Here is a 19,007-nt window from a genome sequence, read left to right on the forward strand (position 1 = left end):
GGGGAGCCCCCCTCCAATTGTGCGTTCGGCTGAACGTGTCACTCTTTGTAGTCTGCTACGGTCTTGTGCAGTGCTATTCCCAAACCAGGAGGTGATGTTGCCAGTCAAGATGCTCTCTATTGTACATGAGTAGAAGTTCTTAAGGATCTTCTGACTGACTTGGAACTTCCTTAGTCGCCTGAGGAAGTAGAGGCGTTGTCGTGCCTTCTTCACAACACTGTCAATGTGTGTGGTCCATGTCAAGTCCTCGGATATGTAGGCTCCGAGGTACTTAAAGCTGTTGACTCTCTCAACCGGTGCCCCGTCGATGCTGAGGGGGCTGTAGTCCTTGACCCCCGACCTCCTGAAGTCCACAATCATCTCCTTTGTTTTGCTGACGTTCAGGGAGAGGCTGTTTTCCTGGCACCATCCCGCCAGGACCTTGACCTCTTCCAGGTAGGCCCTCTCGTCGTTGGCAGAGATCAGGCCCACCACCACTGTGTCGTCAGCAAATTTGATGATTGTATTGCTACTCCGCTGAGCCACACAGTCGTATGTGTACAGGGAGTAGAGGAGGGGACTCAGAACACAGCCCTGGGGGGCCCCTATGTTGAGGGTGATGGATGAGGAGGTGCAGTTACCTGCTCTCACCACCTGGGGTCTGCCCGTCAGGAAGTCCAAGACCCACTGGCAGAGGTCATAGTTCAAGCCCAGGTCCCTGAGCTTGGCTATGAGTATGGAGGGGACTATGGTATTGAATGCCGAGCTGTAGTCAATGAATAGCATTCTCACATAGTTCCCCTGCCTCTTGTCCAGGTGTGATGCTGCTGTGTGCAGCACATGGGCTATGGCGTCCTCCGTGGACCTGTTGGGGCGGTATGCAAATTGCAGGGGGTCCATGTTGATGGGGAGGGAGGAGCAGATGTAGCCCTTTACTAGCTTCTCGAAGCACTTCATGGCTATGGAGGTGAGAGCTACAGGGCGGTAGTCGTTGAGGCAAGCAGGCTTGGATTTTTTGGGTACAGGGATAATAGTGGACTTCTTCAGGCAGGTGGGGATGACAGCCTGTTCTAAGGACAGGTTAAATATGTCAGTGAATACTAGACGAGACTGAGACGGAGGTTAAGATGGCTCGGCCATGTATTGAGGATGCCCAATGAAAGGTTACCCAAAGTTGCCTTGAGATGGACCCCAGTTGGGAAGAGAAAGAGGGGTAGACCAAAGAACACCTGGCGAAGAACAGTGATGATGGAGCTGAAGGAGATGGGTCTTTCCTGGGACGAAGCGCAGGCCAAAGCACGAGACGGGATTCAGTGGCAGTGTATGATTGCGGCCTTATGTCCCAACCGGTACGAAGAGGATAAGTAAGTAAGTAAGAATCAGTTGCCCCAGCCACATTCGTGTATTGAAAATGTTTTGGGGAATTAACTGATAAGAAAATTAAGGGAAAGCTAATCGAATCGAGGTCAAATGAAGAGATTTCATGACGCATTGAATCGTCGCCGGAATAATCGTAATCGAAATTAATCGTTGCGAGGTCGCATCGTTACAACCCCTAGTAGTGTGTGCTGAGATCAGGTGTTTTGTGTGACCGTTTGTATTGTGAGCACGCATGCCATGTTTAGTTTGCTGTGGCCGTTGATAAGGTGGGAGGCAGGTGTGTGTGCGTGTGTGTGTGCGTTACCTTGCTGTGCGAGTCGATGCGGGCGTTAATAAGGCCTTCCAGTATGAGCTGCGTCAGCTCGTCCTCCAGGGCCGCCACTGTGGTGTTGAAAGCCTGGGCCATCTTAGTCATGTCTGCCGACACGTATGGGCTGAAATACTGATTGATACACACACAGCTTTATTCATGCTTTGCTACGCACAGCTTTATTCATGCTTTGCTACACAAACAGAATAAGCTCATCTATGAAAAGCCCATCATCATAAAATGTCAAAAGTGCTTTACATTATTATGGCATCTAGGTTGGATACGAAAAGATTCAGCTTGTTGTAGCCCATACATCTCTCAAGAGGGGCACTCTCTGGACTGCGGTCCATGTGTGAAAAGTGCTATATATATAGATGGTTATTCATATTTATTATTATATATTGTGAAAATGTATGCATTGAAAATGTCTGTAAAGTCTCGACGACATTGAAAATGAGGGTGACCTCAATTGTCCTTTCGAGAATAAATAAAAGGTTTTTACTAGTCGTGGTCAGCCGCGTGTGTGGAGAGAGTTTGTTCAGTAGGAAAGCTTTTGAAAATGAAGAGATTATTTTAAAGGCATTTCCGCTTCATTAGATGGTATACGATAGGGTTGTATTGTCTATTGACTATGAATGGGTTGAAATGAGGCAAAATCGAATGAAATTTGAATATCAAGGACTATTAATTATTACCACATCAAAGCAGGTGTAACATGCTTACAATTAATTTAATTTCAAACCTTTATTTTAACTCGAATGTTAATTTGTCTGTTGAATTTGCTATTAAGGCTAGCCTCAACAGGGAACCACCATTAGGCATCGTGCTGTGCTTTATAAAAATCACAAAATAGCGACAAGAACCAGTGATGCGTTTTCAGTTCACCTTCTTTTTTTTATTATTATTATTTATTTACATTCGACCGGCAGTTTGGTAGTCCAATTAATTTCCTTTTCTTTTCTGACAGCCCTAGTATAACATGGAGTGATGGGGAAGTCGGGGAAGATAGAGAAAGAGGGGGTATGACGTGCAGTTAGGGCCTGCAGTCCCTAGACCCCCCCCCCCCCCAAAATATTTATTCAACCCACTTAGAAAATGTATTTTGTTAATAATATTCATTATATACCACGGCCTGGGTGAATTATAATAATTAACGGCTGGGGAGAGGAAGACACACCAATGGCTGATTTTAACATTTCTTTCAATCCATTTGGGGAAAAACCACAGTTTTGAAGAATGGAACTCAGCAGAGGAAGGAGAAAGAAGAAAAGAAAGAAAGCGTTATACTATATAATTTATACTGTGACTACCCAGCCTGGTTGTAATTTATACTGTTACTACCCAGCCAGGTTGTAATTTATACTGTGACTAACCAGCCTGGTTGTAATTTATACTGTGACTAACCAGCCTGGTTGTAATTTATACTGTGACTAACCAGCCTGGTTGTAATTTATACTGTGACTAACCAGCCTGGTTGTAATTTATACTGTGACTATCAAGCCTGGTTGTAATTTATACTGCGACTACCCAGCCTGGTTGTAATTTATACTGTGACTAACCAGCCTGGTTGTAATTTATACTGTGACTAACAAGCCTGGTTGTAATTTATACTGCGACTAACCAGCCTGGTTGTAATTTATACTGTGACTAACCAGCCTGGTTGTAATTTATACTGTGACTAACAAGCCTGGTTGTAATTTATACTGCGACTAACAAGCCTGGTTGTAATTTATACTGCGACTACCCAGCCAGGTTGTAATTTATACTGTGACTAACCAGCCTGGTTGTAATTTATACTGCGACTAACCAGCCTGGTTGTAATTTATACTGCGACTAACCAGCCTGGTTGTAATTTATACTGAGACTACCCAGCCTGGTTGTAATTTATACTGCGACTACCCAGCCTGGTTGTAATTTATACTGTGACTACCCAGCCTGGTTGTAATTTATACTGTGACTACCCAGCCAGGTTGTAATTTATACTGTGACTACCCAGCCAGGTTGTAATTTATACTTTGACTACCCAGCCAGGTTGTAATTTATACTGTGACTAACCAGCCTGGTTGTAATTTATACTGCGACTAACCAGCCTGGTTGTAATTTATACTGTGACTAACCAGCCTGGTTGTAATTTATACTGCGACTAACCAGCGTGGTTGTAATTTATACTGTGACTAACCAGCCTGGTTGTAATTTATACTGTGACTACCCAGCCTGGTTGTAATTTATACTGTGACTAACCAGCCTGGTTGTAATTTATACTGCGACTACCCAGCCAGGTTGTAATTTATACTGTGACTAACAAGCCTGGTTGTAATTTATACTGCGACTAACCAGCCTGGTTGTAATTTATACTGCGACTAACCAGCCTGGTTGTAATTTATACTGCGACTAACCAGCCAGGTTGTAATTTATACTGCGACTAACCAGCCTGGTTGTAATTTATACTGTGACTAACCAGCCTGGTTGTAATTTATACTGTAACTACCCAGCCTGGTTGTAATTTATACTGTGACTAACCAGCCTGGTTGTAATTTATACTGTGACTAACCAGCCAGGTTGTAATTTATACTGTGACTACCCAGCCTGGTTGTAATTTATACTGTGACTAACCAGCCTGGTTGTAATTTATACTGTGACTAACCAGCCAGGTTGTAATTTATACTGTGACTACCCAGCCTGGTTGTAATTTATACTGTAACTACCCAGCCTGGTTGTAATTTATACTGCGACTACCCAGCCTGGTTGTAATTTATACTGTGACTAACCAGCCTGGTTGTAATTTATACTGTAACTACCCAGCCTGGTTGTAATTTATACTGTGACTAACCAGCCTGGTTGTAATTTATACGTTTTTTTCCAACTTTTTTTTCTCTCACGTCAACGTTCACACGCACAATATACGCTTACCTTTGACTTCAACAACAAAGCAGTCGGGGCAATGGCAGGCCGAAAACGGTCGAAAGTGTGGTTATTTGAAGTTTGGATTTTTTTTTTCACAACTGAAGTAGGTAGATTACATTTTTTGAGACTAAAGTACCGAAAAAGGTACCGTTGGGTACCGGTATCGATTCACAGGTACCGGTACCGTATCGGTTCAAATGTGAACGGTACCCATCCCTAATGCTATTAGTGAGTAAATTAACCGTTTGTGCAGGCAGCGGAGAGCTTCCGTTGTCAAAACAAACCCGTGGCTTCACTACACTTTCCCATTAACCCGGGAAAGGTCTGCAGAGGGAGAACTACACCCTCCTACACAGCATCACTTACTCTTATTTAGCTTAAATAACTTTCCATTAACTGTTCCCTGTGTAAGACTCAAGCTTGGGCTAGACAGGCTCAATGGCTGCCATACACTGGCACCAGGCAGTGGATATGGGCAGGAGTCACAAACTGAATTTGAACCTATGAAGTGGCATGGCACGTATGTGGCGTCAAACGAAATCAAATGAGCTACCTGGACACAGACGTTGAGCTATTCCTAGTGGGGTTGTTTAGCCAGACAATTGATATTATAAAGTATAAGTTATTGGGGGCGGCACGGTGGTGTACAAGTTAACACAGTCGCCTCACAGCTAGAAGGTCCTGGGTGCGATTCCCGCTTGGGGACCAGGTTGCCGCGTTGCCAGCTACAAAGGCGGGGTATCTCCCGGGCCCCTCTGGGTGGAGTTTGCATGTTCTCTCCCCGTGCTCGCAAGGGTTTCCCCTCCAGAAAAATATATTAAACCCAATGGAAAAACATGCAGAACAGATCGCTAGCGCCGTCACGTTCTCCCTGACGAAGACGGACAGGAGCACTTGGATTGGTCCCCGGGCACGGCCCCACGCCGCAGCCCGTGTCTGCTCCCGGCTGCGTGAACACTTTAGGCAACCAACATGCGCTTCCGCGTTGCTCTGAATTGCTCTGATTGGCTGAGCGTGCGCATGCGCATGAGCCGCGACAAGCTCCTCAGAGGCAGGAATACTAAGCTCCCTAATAATAAAAAAAAATCGCGATTTACCCGGTGGCTACAACAACACACTCACTGTGTGTTCTTGTAGCCACCGGGTAAATCGCGATTTTTTATTCGTTTGTCATGACAAACCAATTACATAATCCAACATATGTGTAAAGGCACAACATATTCCAGTTAACGGTATATTTTTTTAATGATTCGTTACGGTGCAATCAATACTTCCATGCGTTCGGGACCTCCATGTTTTGGGGTTATTCATCAGAAAAATCGGATCCGGGATTCGGCTCCCATCAGTCGGGCAAGAACTGCGGGTTTTCAGCCTCTCTCCTCTCTCCTGGAGCTTAAGGGGGAGCCACGCTCGGCCAATCAGAGAAACGCGGAAGTGCATGTTGGTTGCCTAAAGTGTTCACGCCTCCCGGCTGCCCTTGGGGAGTAAGGACAACGGGATGGGAAAAGTGCAGAGAGACATTTCATCTGCAACTCAGTGCATGTGTGTGTTCCTGTGGGTCGCCCATCTCGCATGCGTGTGTGTTAATCTGCATGACAAATAAAGATTTCTCCTTCTTCTTATATATGGTAGGTAGTAACAACGTTTGGAAAAACTTCACTGCCTGTTTAATGATGAGTGGACACTATATCAGGCGCATCCAGTAAGATCTAATGTAGCAGAATCACTTCAACTGTGTCACCACACACTCCTACGCAGAGCTGGCTCTACAACTGCACATCACAGCCAGAAGGAGCTCTGTCCAAGAGAGCCACAATGCCAACCAAATCCGGACATCTGGAACCAAAATAGTTTGAAAGAAAATACGGCTATAACCTTTGAATTGGGTGTGTATACAGAATCACAAATAACCACAAATGAAGCTCGTCTGAACATGTATGAGTAATCCAGTGATGTATCAGAAAGGTAAACAGACTATATTTTCTGTGCAAGGACACTGTACTTATATGGCTGCATTCATCATCGTTTCCATGGACACAGTGAATAACCAAGGCCGAACAGACCTCGACAGTGGAACGTCGTCCAACTCTCACTAAGGTGAGATTAGGAAAGGACAGAACGGGGCCAACAGGGCCAACGTGTTCTCATAATGCGTTGACCCGATGTGTTGACCCTCACACACTCAAGACCGTTTACAACTGCAGCTTCCCACTACCATTATTCCTCGAGCGTGGAACGGTTGATCGATTCTGCTAAATAACAAGACATTGATTATTTTAACAAGATGCGGGGGAAGAGCTCGGCCGGACGCTTAAAAAGGCGATTCACCTGGATGACAATGCTAGGATTGAGAGGCCATGCTTAAATAAAATAAAAGCAAACGAGACCATTAATCGATAAATATATATTTTTTGTAATATTTTTAATAAAAAAGATAATTTGTCATAGTTGTGCCTCTGACAATGTTTAGTGTTGTTGAGCATATTGATTCCACATTTAAAAGATTCTGGGGGTCACTTTAACGGTTTTCAATATTCAAATGGTTTTCTATCCGATGAAAACGATGGTATGCGTCTATGGCTTTGTCCAGACTCCAGGCAAGTCTGATTTGTTTCTCAAATCAAATCTTTAACTGTCCACACTGTTTATTTGCAAGGGTGTGTCCAGACATCACCAACCTATCTGCATGGGTTGCTGTGGTAACGACATTAGCTTCCATTAACTGTTGACAGTGACATATAACGCATATATATATATATACGCAGATAACGATATATAACTAACTGTAAGCCAACGTTATGCAACGTTACTAACTTTAACGTTAGCTAACATGCTACAGAGTTGCTAACATTATAAAGAAATGCACGTCCGTCACTCTGGATTTGACGTTGTCGTCGTGTGTCACATTGCAAGTGAGACAGAGCTTTCTCCACCGCAGCGCCTAGATTGTGGAACAGCCTCCCCCTCAGCGTACGGACCGCCCAGACCGTGCAGGCTTGAAAACCTACCTGTTCTCCTTGGCCTCCCCCCCCCCACAGCCCAAATGGAATGATAAAAAATAAAAAATTAAAAGAATAATTTAAAAAGAAATTTTAAAAATATTATATACAGGTATATATATATTTTTTTGGCCAATAGTCGACTAACGGCAAATTTTAGCCAATCATAGTCGACCATCCAAATCCTTAGTCGGGGACAGCCCTAGACTGTGGCCTCTGAGCTGTATGAGGCTTTACCTGTATGAGTGCTCTGTTCCTTATCTGTGTGTAGAGGGTCCGTACGTGAGGGGCCAAGTACATGTCCAGCAGTAGGTTGTCCTGGGGGAGACAAACAAAGCAACAGTTGTGATGGGAGGATCAAGGAAAAGAGGGCGGGGCTTGAGATTGAGGTTAATTAGGTCTCGGGAACACAAATATAAAGTGGAAAAGATCAAATACATTTTCTACCCTTGTTCAAATGTTGCAGAGATTGTTGCAGCATCTAATATTAACCAGACTCCTGCCCCGGTCAATTTCAGTATAAACCTCACCTTGATTTCATCCAGCATTTTGAGGCAGGACGCATACTTCGACTCGTAAAATTTAAAGATGATGTCGCGGACCTGAGGCTCCAACTCTAAGAACAATTTGAAGGAGCTAGGAGAGGAGATTCAAAAGAGGGGAAACCGTGAAGAGGAATGGGTGGACACAGACACTTCTCAACAGATAAAATGCATAAACGGCTGCAATATGACAGAGAGCATCAACAGATAGATGGGAGACGCGCCAAGACCGACACTCCTCACAGACGAGACATGCAAGTCTGTGTGGTGCCCACCACGCATCCCAAATCAGCCTTTCATCTGCAAACAAACACACCGACCTGCTGGAGATTACGTTCCTCTGGAGCTCCTGCCTGTCGAAGGTGGCGAGGGCACACATGCCTCCATAAACAGCTACATTACTGGGAGACAGGAGCTGGAAGAAAAACACATCCATCAACTGAGCAACACACACGGCACTGCAAATAGCAATGGGAAAGGACTGGGGGATGTTGTTTTTTGTGGTTATTTTCACAGTTACATTGCATCAATTAATCCAGCATTAGTGTCTGATTTTAGAATATCCATTTCATATCCCTATACTGGCCTGTAGAAGAAACCCCACATTTTCCCAAGAGGACAGAACATTTAAATACAATCCGGAGTGATCGTCAATAGAATGTGCTCGGAATACTAAGTAATACTTTTTAGAAATACTGCTATCAAATTTTATTTCAACCGAATAATCTTGTGCAGGAGCAATGGTAAATGTAACACTGTCCTTGTGTGAAGACCTTGTAGAATATAATAAGCAGAGCTGCCAACCCTGAACAAATTATTTGAGTACCACTGTGGCACTTGCACACCCCTGCTCGTCTGCACAGCAAATTATTGTACATCATTTGCATACATGCGGCAGTTCAACAGACAAAGAAAGGTTAGGGATGATGCACCAATATGAATAATCTTGACAAATAGGCTGCCAATAACAGATTGTTTATGAAAATATCTCAATGCACCAATACAATATGTTAGTTGGTTATTTATACCGGTTTCAATTTCTCTTTCATCTGCCTAAAATGGAATACCAAGGAAACACCTAACCCAAAACATGGCTTACCAAGGACCACCTAACCTTAGCTCTACCAAAGAAACACCTAAACCAAAAACAAGGCTTACCAAGGACCACCTAACCTTAGCTCTACCAAGGAAACACCTAACCCAAAAACATGGATTACCAAAGAAACACCTAACCCAAAAACAAGGCTTACCAAGGAACATCTAACCTTAGCTCTACCAAGGAAACACCTAACCAAAAACATGGCTTACCAAGGAACATCTAACCGTAGCTCTACCAAGGAAACACCCAACCCAAAACATGGCTTACCAAGGAACATCTAACCGTAGCTCTACCAAGGAAACACCCAACCCAAAACATGGCTTACCAAGGAACATCTAACCTTAGCTCTACCAAGGAAACACCTAACCAAAAACATGGCTTACCAAGGAACACCTAACCATAGCTCTACCAAGGAAACACCTAACCCAAAACATGGCTTACCAAGGAACATCTAACCTTAGCTCTACCAAGGAAACACCCAACCAAAAACATGGCTTACCAAGGAACACCTACTGCTAACCAGTAAACATGGCTTACCAAGGAACACCTACCGCTAACCAGTAAACATGGCTTACCAAGTAACACCTACCGCTAACCAGTAAACATGGCTTACCAAGGAACACCTACTGCTAACCAGTAAACATGGCTTACCAAGGAACACCTACTGCTAACCAGTAAACATGGCTTACCAAGGAACACCTACCGCTAACCAGTAAACATGGCTTACCAAGGAACACCTACCGCTAACCAGTAAACATGGCTTACCAAGGAACACCTACTGCTAACCAGTAAACATGGCTTACCAAGGAACACCTACCGCTAACCAGTAAACATGGCTTACCAAGGAACACCTACCGCTAACCAGTAAACATGGCTTACCAAGGAACACCTACCGCTAACCAGTAAACATGGCTTACCAAGGAACACCTACCGCTAACCAGTAAACATGGCTTACCAAGGAACACCTACTGCTAACCAGTAAACATGGCTTACCAAGGAACACCTACCGCTAACCAGTAAACATGGCTTACCAAATGATGTAGCTATGCCACAATAAAGGATTTTAAAATGATGTAGCTGTGCCACAATAAAGGGTTTTTAAATTATGTACTGTAGCTGTGCCACAATAAAGGCTTTTTAAATTAGATTCAAATCCATTGTCATCATAGTACAGTACAACGAAAGGAAGTTTGGCATCCAACCAGAGTGCATATGTAACAGTAAAGTGCATTAGTAATATACAATGTACAGGTGATTAAACAGGGTATAAAATATATAAATTAGTACTACTGAGTATAGTGCTAATCAGATGTATGTACAGCGTTGTAGTATTAATAATTAATATGTACAGTGATACAGGTATAAAGACACTATGGTAGGGATATGTACATATTAGGGCTGTCAAAATTAAAGCTTTAACACTTTAAGTGCCGAAAACGTGTTTAGGCGTCTTTCCTAGCCATGCTAAAGTTGCAGAGGACGCCCTAACTCGTCTTTAATATCAATATTTCAAAAATCTGTGATCGAAATCATATTTTTCCTCCGCAGCCCTGAGACACAGTGCTGGCCTCCTCTCAACCCTCTAGCGGTTCAAGAGCGCCATCTGGTGGCCGATCGGCAGAAGCGCCAAACAGGAAGTCATGTGGATGAAGTGGTGATCACCCATATTACTTCCGGCCACTCTCTATAGCTCCCGCGACTCCATCTTGAAACACTCGATAATAGATCGCTCGCCCTAACTCAATAAACAACGTTATTTGGACGTATATACTATTATACAACCTGGAAATGGACCGGGTATTTCGACATCCCATAATGGAAAACTGTCTACCCCACGCTGATCGCCCAACGGCCCGCGGAGACTGGGGTGAGTTTTAGCGTGTAGTATTACCGTGTTCGACACTAACTGCTATGATGAACATTTGACCCACATTAGATGAATGGTATAACGTTGCCCACGGAATTATAAACGATCCCCCGCCCATCCGGTCATCATCAGATGATACGTAGAAACTTCTAGAAGCACGTCCATTTGAAATTTTTCATCTGGCACCGATCGCTACCAAACTGTATTTGATCATCAATATAATGCATTTGGGGCTATAAATCACGTTTCTGGAGAAAGCTGCAGAAAGAGATGAAAACATACTTATACTTTAGATCATATTTTAGTATGAATATGTGAATGAAAAAGTTTAACGTTCATACACCCTGAACAATACATATAGGACATTGAATGGGCCCTAATAATGGCAATCTAGCAATAGAATTTAAAAAGTTATAGCCCTGCAAAGAAGGGGAACTTCTCCATAGACAAATAGAGCTGGCAAGGGATGGTATATCATGAATTTAACCTTCGGCAGTTAAAGTGTTAACTTGAGATTAATTTAAATTATTTAAAGCATTAAAATAAATTAATCTAGATTAATCTATAGAGTGAAAAATCTTCAATTTAGCGCCGCGGATATAAGAAAGAGGTCTAGCTGAGTCAATGTTGATGGTTTTGTTGAACATTTGTATTTCACAGGAGAGAAACTGTATTCAAAGAAAGCTATTAAAATAGTATTTGAATCTAAATATACTTTCTTTGTGTTGATTTTACATTAATACCATGATTTTACTCAAGTAAATATCTGTTACAAGCTTCGGTCACTCTTAAGTAGAAAAATGCTATTTTTAATCTAGATATTACAGAAAATTGTGAGATTAATTAGTAAATAGTTTTTTATCTATTGACAGCACTAGTACATATATATATATATATATATATATATATATATACAGTTTTTACCATTAATTACCTAGAGTGTGGCGTCCCGCCACAGTCTAATTTGTCCCGCCACAGAACAAAATACATTTCTTTTAAGTTTTTTTTTTTTATTATAAAGTTTGCCAATAGGGATGTATCAGTAGTATTGGCAGTGGTAGTAGTCGTAATAATAGTAATCCAGTCTATTTTTTCTATTTTCTAAAAAATAAACGAGTTCAACACAGGTAACCACTTTTGCTTAATTTCTTTGATGGCTCAAATGTATGCTCTAGTGTCTAGTCGATTTTGGGTTTTGAGCACAAAGTTCATCATAGATCTAGCCTCTTAATTTTGCTCTCAAAGTGCACCAGATTGATGCATTTAACTTTAAAACAAGAAAAAACAAAAGAAATTACGGGGGGGGGCATGCCCCCGGACGCCCCTAGAGGGGCCGAGGTTCACCCACCACCACAGTCTCACTAAATCCTGTGGGAAACACTGTATACCGGTATATATAGTATCTATATCTACAGATATGTACAAATGAATAAAGGCTCATTTTAGCTTATTTCTGTGCCTGGGTTCTTACTTCACAGTTGTCTTTTCCCAAAGCCCCAAGAGCACCTGATGACTTGTTGTTTTAAAAGATTGCACTGCCTCCACTCCAGTGCCTGGTTGAACTCTGCTGCATAATGCGATGTGTGTTTTCTTCCCTCGAGGTTTTACTAGAGTAGGCCAAGTTTAAAGACTGCACAGTGCCAACACACACAATACATTTGCCAATCCCTATTTTGCATTTCCAAATGGTGGAAAGTAAAGTAAAGCCGTGCCACAATAAAGACTTTTTAAATGATGTAGCTATGCGACAATAAAGACTTTGGCTGATTATTTTACTTTTAAATGACATTTCTAGCCCCCGTGCGCCACAGGATTACACCACGATATGCAATGAGGATTTAGGGTGTTAAGTGTTAGGAACAGATTCAGTAGGAAAAGACACTAGCTTTGAGTCAGTTTCTTCTAATTGAAAGGTTTCAAATCTTTTAAGTATTCCTTTTTTTCCCCCCCTTTCTTTTAATATCATCATCATCCACACGCATGAACAGGTTGAGATTCCTGCTCCCACCCAGGGTGAGATGTCATGGGTGGCCAAAAATCTAACTTGTGAAATAACTTGTAAATGGTGCATTTATATAACGCTTTTATCCAAAGCGCTTTACAATTTTTGTTCCTCACATTCACCCGTTCACTCACACACCGACGGCGACCATGCAAGGAGACAACCTGCCCATCGGGAGCAATTAGGGGTTAAGTGTCTTGCTCAAGGACACTTCGACACGCTGCCCCGGGAATCGAACCGGGAACCTTCCGATTACCAGACGACTGCTCTTAACGACGAGCCACTGACATTCTGTAGATGGCAAACATTATTTACAACTAGCAGCGACACATTATTACGGTTGAAAGTACTACGAATAAAATGTCATCATCGTCCCCGTTAGCTCCGTCTACCAAAGTTGGCCTTCAGTTGCAACAACCAATCAAATGATTCTTATCAAAATTACTTTTGCTAGCGACGTCTGCACTATGGAAAGATGTCAACCCATCTGTGCTCAAGGTAATTTACAGTTTTGGGGGGAAAGCCTTCGTTCATGACAGCCACCTCTCAAAAACCCGCCTTGCAGCGAAAGACATTGACTGAAAATGTGTTCCAACGTGATAAGGGTTTTTTTTTTGTCACTTGCAAACCACTTGAAAAAAAAAAAAAAAATGATTAGTTTCTAAGCAAACACCAGTCTTGAACGTAAAAAATAAAAACTGCACAATATTTAAAGCCGTCTCTTTCCATTCATCCTTTGCCAGCAGCTGTGCCCCAAGGTTCAAAGTAGACATCGAGGTTCAGTGGTAATATGCTTGGACCTGCATCAAAACCTTGGCGAGGGGAAAAACTGGTGTGGCCATTTTCAAAAGGGATCCCTTGACCTCCTCACACCGCAAGATATCTGAATGAAAATGAGTTCTATGGGTCCCCATGACTTATAGAATAGACTTATAGAAATACCACATACTCGAGACCCAGGGCATTCAGAGGATATTTGGTAGGTATATTGACAATAAGGGGGGGGGGGTTCTGAGCAATTTCCAGAACAGAAGTGCTCGCCACCCAATTGCCAAAAAATGCTAATGTTTTTGATTAAATTAGAGCATGATTTTTTTCTATGGCGTCTAAATGTGGTATTTGAGCGTTTTTATAAATTCCTGGGTGATCAAAAATGGTTACATTTAGCAGTTTGGTATCAATAACTTATTGAGCAGGGGAATGGTCATCATACACTTCCATTATAATGTTCTAAGCCCTTATATACTACATTTTCTAAATTTTAAGAGGCGCCTAACCAGGGAGGCTGGGTGGCGCAGCGGACACTGCGCTCGTCACCAACGCAAGAGACACCGGGTTCGACTCCGGCTGTCGGCGTTGCCTCCGGCTTGGGCCAGCCGTCATACTGACTCAATTGGCAGAGTTAGAGGGTGGAAGTCGATGGGTGGTAATCTGGACGTTGTGGACAGCGACTCCTACAGGTCGGTTGGGGAAGTCTGCACAGCAGAGACAGGAAATGGCGGGGGTAGTGTGAGCCTCCCACACGTTACACCTCGCAAATGAGAGTCCGTGCTGGCAGGTGAAATTGGGATGGGAGAAAAATAGAAAAAGTGAAAATAAACACTGTTCGGACTATCTGACTCTTAATAATAAACACTGTTAGGACTATCAGACTCTTAATAATAACACTGTTAGGACTATCAGACTCTTAATAATAACACTGTTAGGACTATCCAACTCTTAATAATAAACACTGTTAGGACTATCTGACTCTTAGTAATAAACACTGTTAGGACTATCTGACTCTTAATAACAAACACTGTTAGAACTATCTGACTCTTAATAATAAACACTGTTAGGACTATCTGACTCTTAATAATAAACACTGTTAGGACTATCTGACTCTTAGTAATAAACACTGTTAGGACTGTCTGACTCTTAATAATAAACACTGTTAGGACTATCTGACTCTTAGTAATAAACACTGTTAGGACTGTCTGACTCTTAATAATAAACACTGTTAGGACTATCTGACTCTTAATAATAAACACTGTTAGGACTATCTGACTCTTAATAATAAACACTGTTAGGACTATCCGACTCTTAATAATAAACACTGTTAGGACTATCTGACTCTTAATAATAAACACTGTTAGGACTATCTGAATCTTAATAATAAACACTGTTAGGACTATCTGACTCTTAGTAATAAACACTGTTAGGACTATCTGAATCTTAATAATAAACACTGTTAGGACTATCTGACTCTTAATAATAAACACTGTTAGGACTATCTGACTCTTAGTAATAAACACTGTTAGGACTATCTGACTCTTAATAACAAACACTGTTAGGACTGTCCGACTCTTAATAACAAACACTGTTAGGACTATCTGACTCTTAATAATAAACACTGTTAGGACTATCTGACTCTTAATAACAAACACTGTTAGGACTGTCTGACTCTTAATAACAAACACTGTTAGGACTATCTGACTCTTAATAATAAACACTGTTAGGACTATCTGACTCTTAATAATAAACACTGTTAGGACTGTCTGACTCTTAATAATAAACACTGTTAGGACTGTCTGACTCTTAATAATAAACACTGTTAAGACTATCTGACTCTTAATAATAAACACTGTTAGGACTATCCAACTCTTAATAATAAACACTGTTAGGACTATCCAACTCTTAATAATAAACACTGTTAGGACTGTCTGACTCTTAATAATAAACACTGTTAGGACTATCCAACTCTTAATAATAAACACTGTTAGGACTATCCAACTCTTAATAACAAACACTGTTAGGACTATCTGACTCTTAATAACAAACACTTTTAGGACTATCCAACTCTTAATAATAAACACTGTTAGGACTATCCAACTCTTAATAACAAACACTGTTAGGACTATCTGACTCTTAATAACAAACACTGTTAGGACTATCTGACTCTTAATAATAAACACTGTTAGGACTGTCTGACTCTTAATAATAAACACTGTTAGGACTATCTGACTCTTAATAATAAACACTGTTAGGACTATCCAACTCTTAATAATAAACACTGTTAGGACTATCCAACTCTTAATAATAAACACTGTTAGGACTGTCTGACTCTTAATAATAAACACTGTTAGGACTATCCAACTCTTAATAATAAACACTGTTAGGACTATCCAACTCTTAATAACAAACACTGTTAGGACTATCTGACTCTTAATAACAAACACTGTTAGGACTATCTGACTCTTAATAATAAACACTGTTAGGACTATCTGACTCTTAATAACAAACACTGTTAGGACTATCTGACTCTTAATAATAAACACTGTTAGGACTATCCGACTGTTAATAATAAACACTGTTAGGACTATCTGACTCTTAATAATAAACACTGTTAGGACTATCTGACTCTTAATAATAAACACTGTTAGGACTATCTGACTCTTAATAATAACACTGTTAGGACTATCTGACTCTTTATAATAAACACTGTTAGGACTATCTGACTCTTTATAATAAACACTGTTAGGACTATCTGACTCTTTATAATAAACACTGCACGGACTCTGGCGCAGTGTGTTGCTACGGTTTGGAACATGTGTACCATCATCACTATTACTACCGTCTGATCGAATCCTGCCAGCCACTACTGTTCACTACTACTACTGTTATCACTATCATCAGTACTACGTGCACTTTGTTCTACCTTCCTACCTGTACCCCCCCCCCCCCCCGCCCCCCCTTGCTGGTATGACACTTGAATTTCCCCAAGGGGATTAATAAAGGATCACTTTACTTTAATCCTAGCCTTCCCATTACCTCATTAGGCCAAATACATGAGGCAAAGGACGTTATTTTGGCAAGGCCTAACAAAATTAATAGTTGGTTTCAGGTTGGTTGTCAGTTTGGCCATGGGTAGGTAGGGAATTTATTTTATTTTATTTTTTTATTTTATTCTTTCCCACGGCGACTATGGATAGGGAATTTCTTTATTTAATTAAAATGTTCACAACAACATGGATGCATGTACTCTGCCAGCATGTTTAATATCCATAATACTAAATGTTTGACTAAGATTTCTATGAAACTTTATTCAAAAAAAAAAAAAAAAAAATCGTATTTTTTTTTTTTTTATATAATTTTTTTTTAAAACTCATAAAATATATTGGGTCGCACCTAAATCGGCAGGGTCGGTCGGCAACCTGAAACCAACTATTAATTTTGTTAGGCCCAACCTCCTCACAGCCAGGCTCTCACCTCTGGGAAGTCACAGTGGTCAAAAGAAGCCAGCAGGAAACACTTGGCAGCTTGTTTGTACTTTCTAGAAGCCAGCTCTGCCAGGCCTGGAAGAGGAAAAAGAACCAAGATTAATGAATACATTGACCCCTAGAATAAATGTCTAATTTACAAAATAGAAACGGTTAGAATCAAAAGGGCAACTCATTTAGATAACAGTCTTCAATATGTCAATGTGTCCATTTCTAAAACGGGTGTAAAAAAGTTGCGTTTGTTCAACTGGCCGTTAAAATTATTCATCCAAATGATGTCTTGTTATTTCATAGTAAATGGGGAGATTACCTGCAGCGCATTTTAATTTGGTGAGGACTGCTTGACTTTGGCAATCTCTCTCTCCTCGTTGCTGAAACCGAAAGCAATTTAAATACATTTGTGAGCGACAATAGACGATGCATATTCAATGTGCCTCAGCAGCACAAAAAAAACAAAACAACAAGTGTGCCGATTCCCCATTGATACACACCGATTAAGCTCCATTGACTAGACTACTGGCTAAAACATGTCAGCCACCGAGCTTCGAAGAGTGATGCTCCAACGTACCTCTGCTATTTCTGGAGTAGATTCTGCTTTGCTGACATAACTAAGGACGTGGGACCAGTTCTGGAGGTAAACGCTAACCTAATCAACAGAAAGGAACACACAGACCGAGTTAGAACAAGCGAAGGGCAAACAAATCTCAATAAAGGCCGCCTTCTAGTGCGTGTGCTGTCACAGACAATCAAATTGAGGGTCGATAAGGAAACGGTAGCTTGTAGCCCTCTGGGAAGGTTGAGAAGAACATCAAAATGAAGAGAACAGACCGTGGGTGACTAGGGGTGTAACGATGTGACCTCACAACGATTCATTTCGATTACGATTATTCAGGCGACGATTCAATGCATCATGAAATCTCTTCATTTGACCACGATTCGACCCAAAAAGATTTTGAATACACAAATGTGGCTGGGGGAACTGATTCACTCAGCATGAATGGACAATAAGGTCAATAAAAATACATATATAATAAAAAATAAACATAAAAAAAAATATATATGGCATGACTGACATCTTCCTCATAGATCTTTTGTGTCATCTCAACCTTCTTAGGTTCCGAGATTTTGTTGTTATCCTTCTTTCAGCGCTCCAGTAGTTCGTGTTGATTCCTTTTTCCTCTTGGAGTTTTCTTACTAATATGAGGGCCGACGTTCCACTCTACTGGTTAAAGTTGCTTACTCGTGAGTAGTACGTTCGTTGATAAAGAAAAATAATGTCCACAGCCGCTCCAGTGTAAAACAAAGATATCCAAATGGTTTATTTCTCTTCCACAGCGAAGTCTTTCTTTACAGAAGTGGTCCTAACGCTATTTTCCTAGAATTGTTGACTATATAATGATACGCAAATGTTCTAGAATGTTTGGTTATGACATCATACGGTGACATCACAAATGTTCTAGAATGTTTGGTTATGACCAGTGCATGTGAGCGGATCGGCGCGGGCGAGAATTCCGCTCTTTGCTCTAGACGACTTGTTCCGCTCCGCTAATCGCTCATGTTGACCCCGCCCCCAAGTCGCTCTCCGCTCGCTCACCTTCATTTACGAATCAAGCGCTCCACAGCTCGCTCTGCAGATTTTTTTTTTTTTTTTTTTTTTGAGCATGAT

At 41.4% G+C, this 19,007-nt stretch overlaps 1 protein-coding gene across 1 annotated transcript in view; it reads right to left on the minus strand.

The window, feature by feature from the left end:
• The window catches only part of LOC311236326 (COP9 signalosome complex subunit 1), a 46,649-nt gene that overhangs the window by 13,231 nt on the left and 14,411 nt on the right, over positions 1-19,007 (minus strand). Inside the window, exons 6-12 of the mRNA XM_084338399.1 lie at positions 17,910-17,987; positions 17,652-17,712; positions 17,331-17,416; positions 8,435-8,529; positions 8,103-8,208; positions 7,810-7,890; positions 1,664-1,801 (exon numbers count right to left, since the gene is read on the minus strand). Coding sequence (XP_084194525.1) covers positions 1,664-1,801; positions 7,810-7,890; positions 8,103-8,208; positions 8,435-8,529; positions 17,331-17,416; positions 17,652-17,712; positions 17,910-17,987 — 645 coding nt within the window. The remainder of the gene's footprint in view (positions 1-1,663; positions 1,802-7,809; positions 7,891-8,102; positions 8,209-8,434; positions 8,530-17,330; positions 17,417-17,651; positions 17,713-17,909; positions 17,988-19,007) is intronic.

The sequence above is a fragment of the Notolepis coatsorum genome, assembly GCF_963971535.1.
Source record: "Notolepis coatsorum genome assembly, contig: SUPER_10_unloc_2, whole genome shotgun sequence".
Taxonomy (NCBI): domain Eukaryota; kingdom Metazoa; phylum Chordata; class Actinopteri; order Aulopiformes; family Paralepididae; genus Notolepis; species Notolepis coatsorum.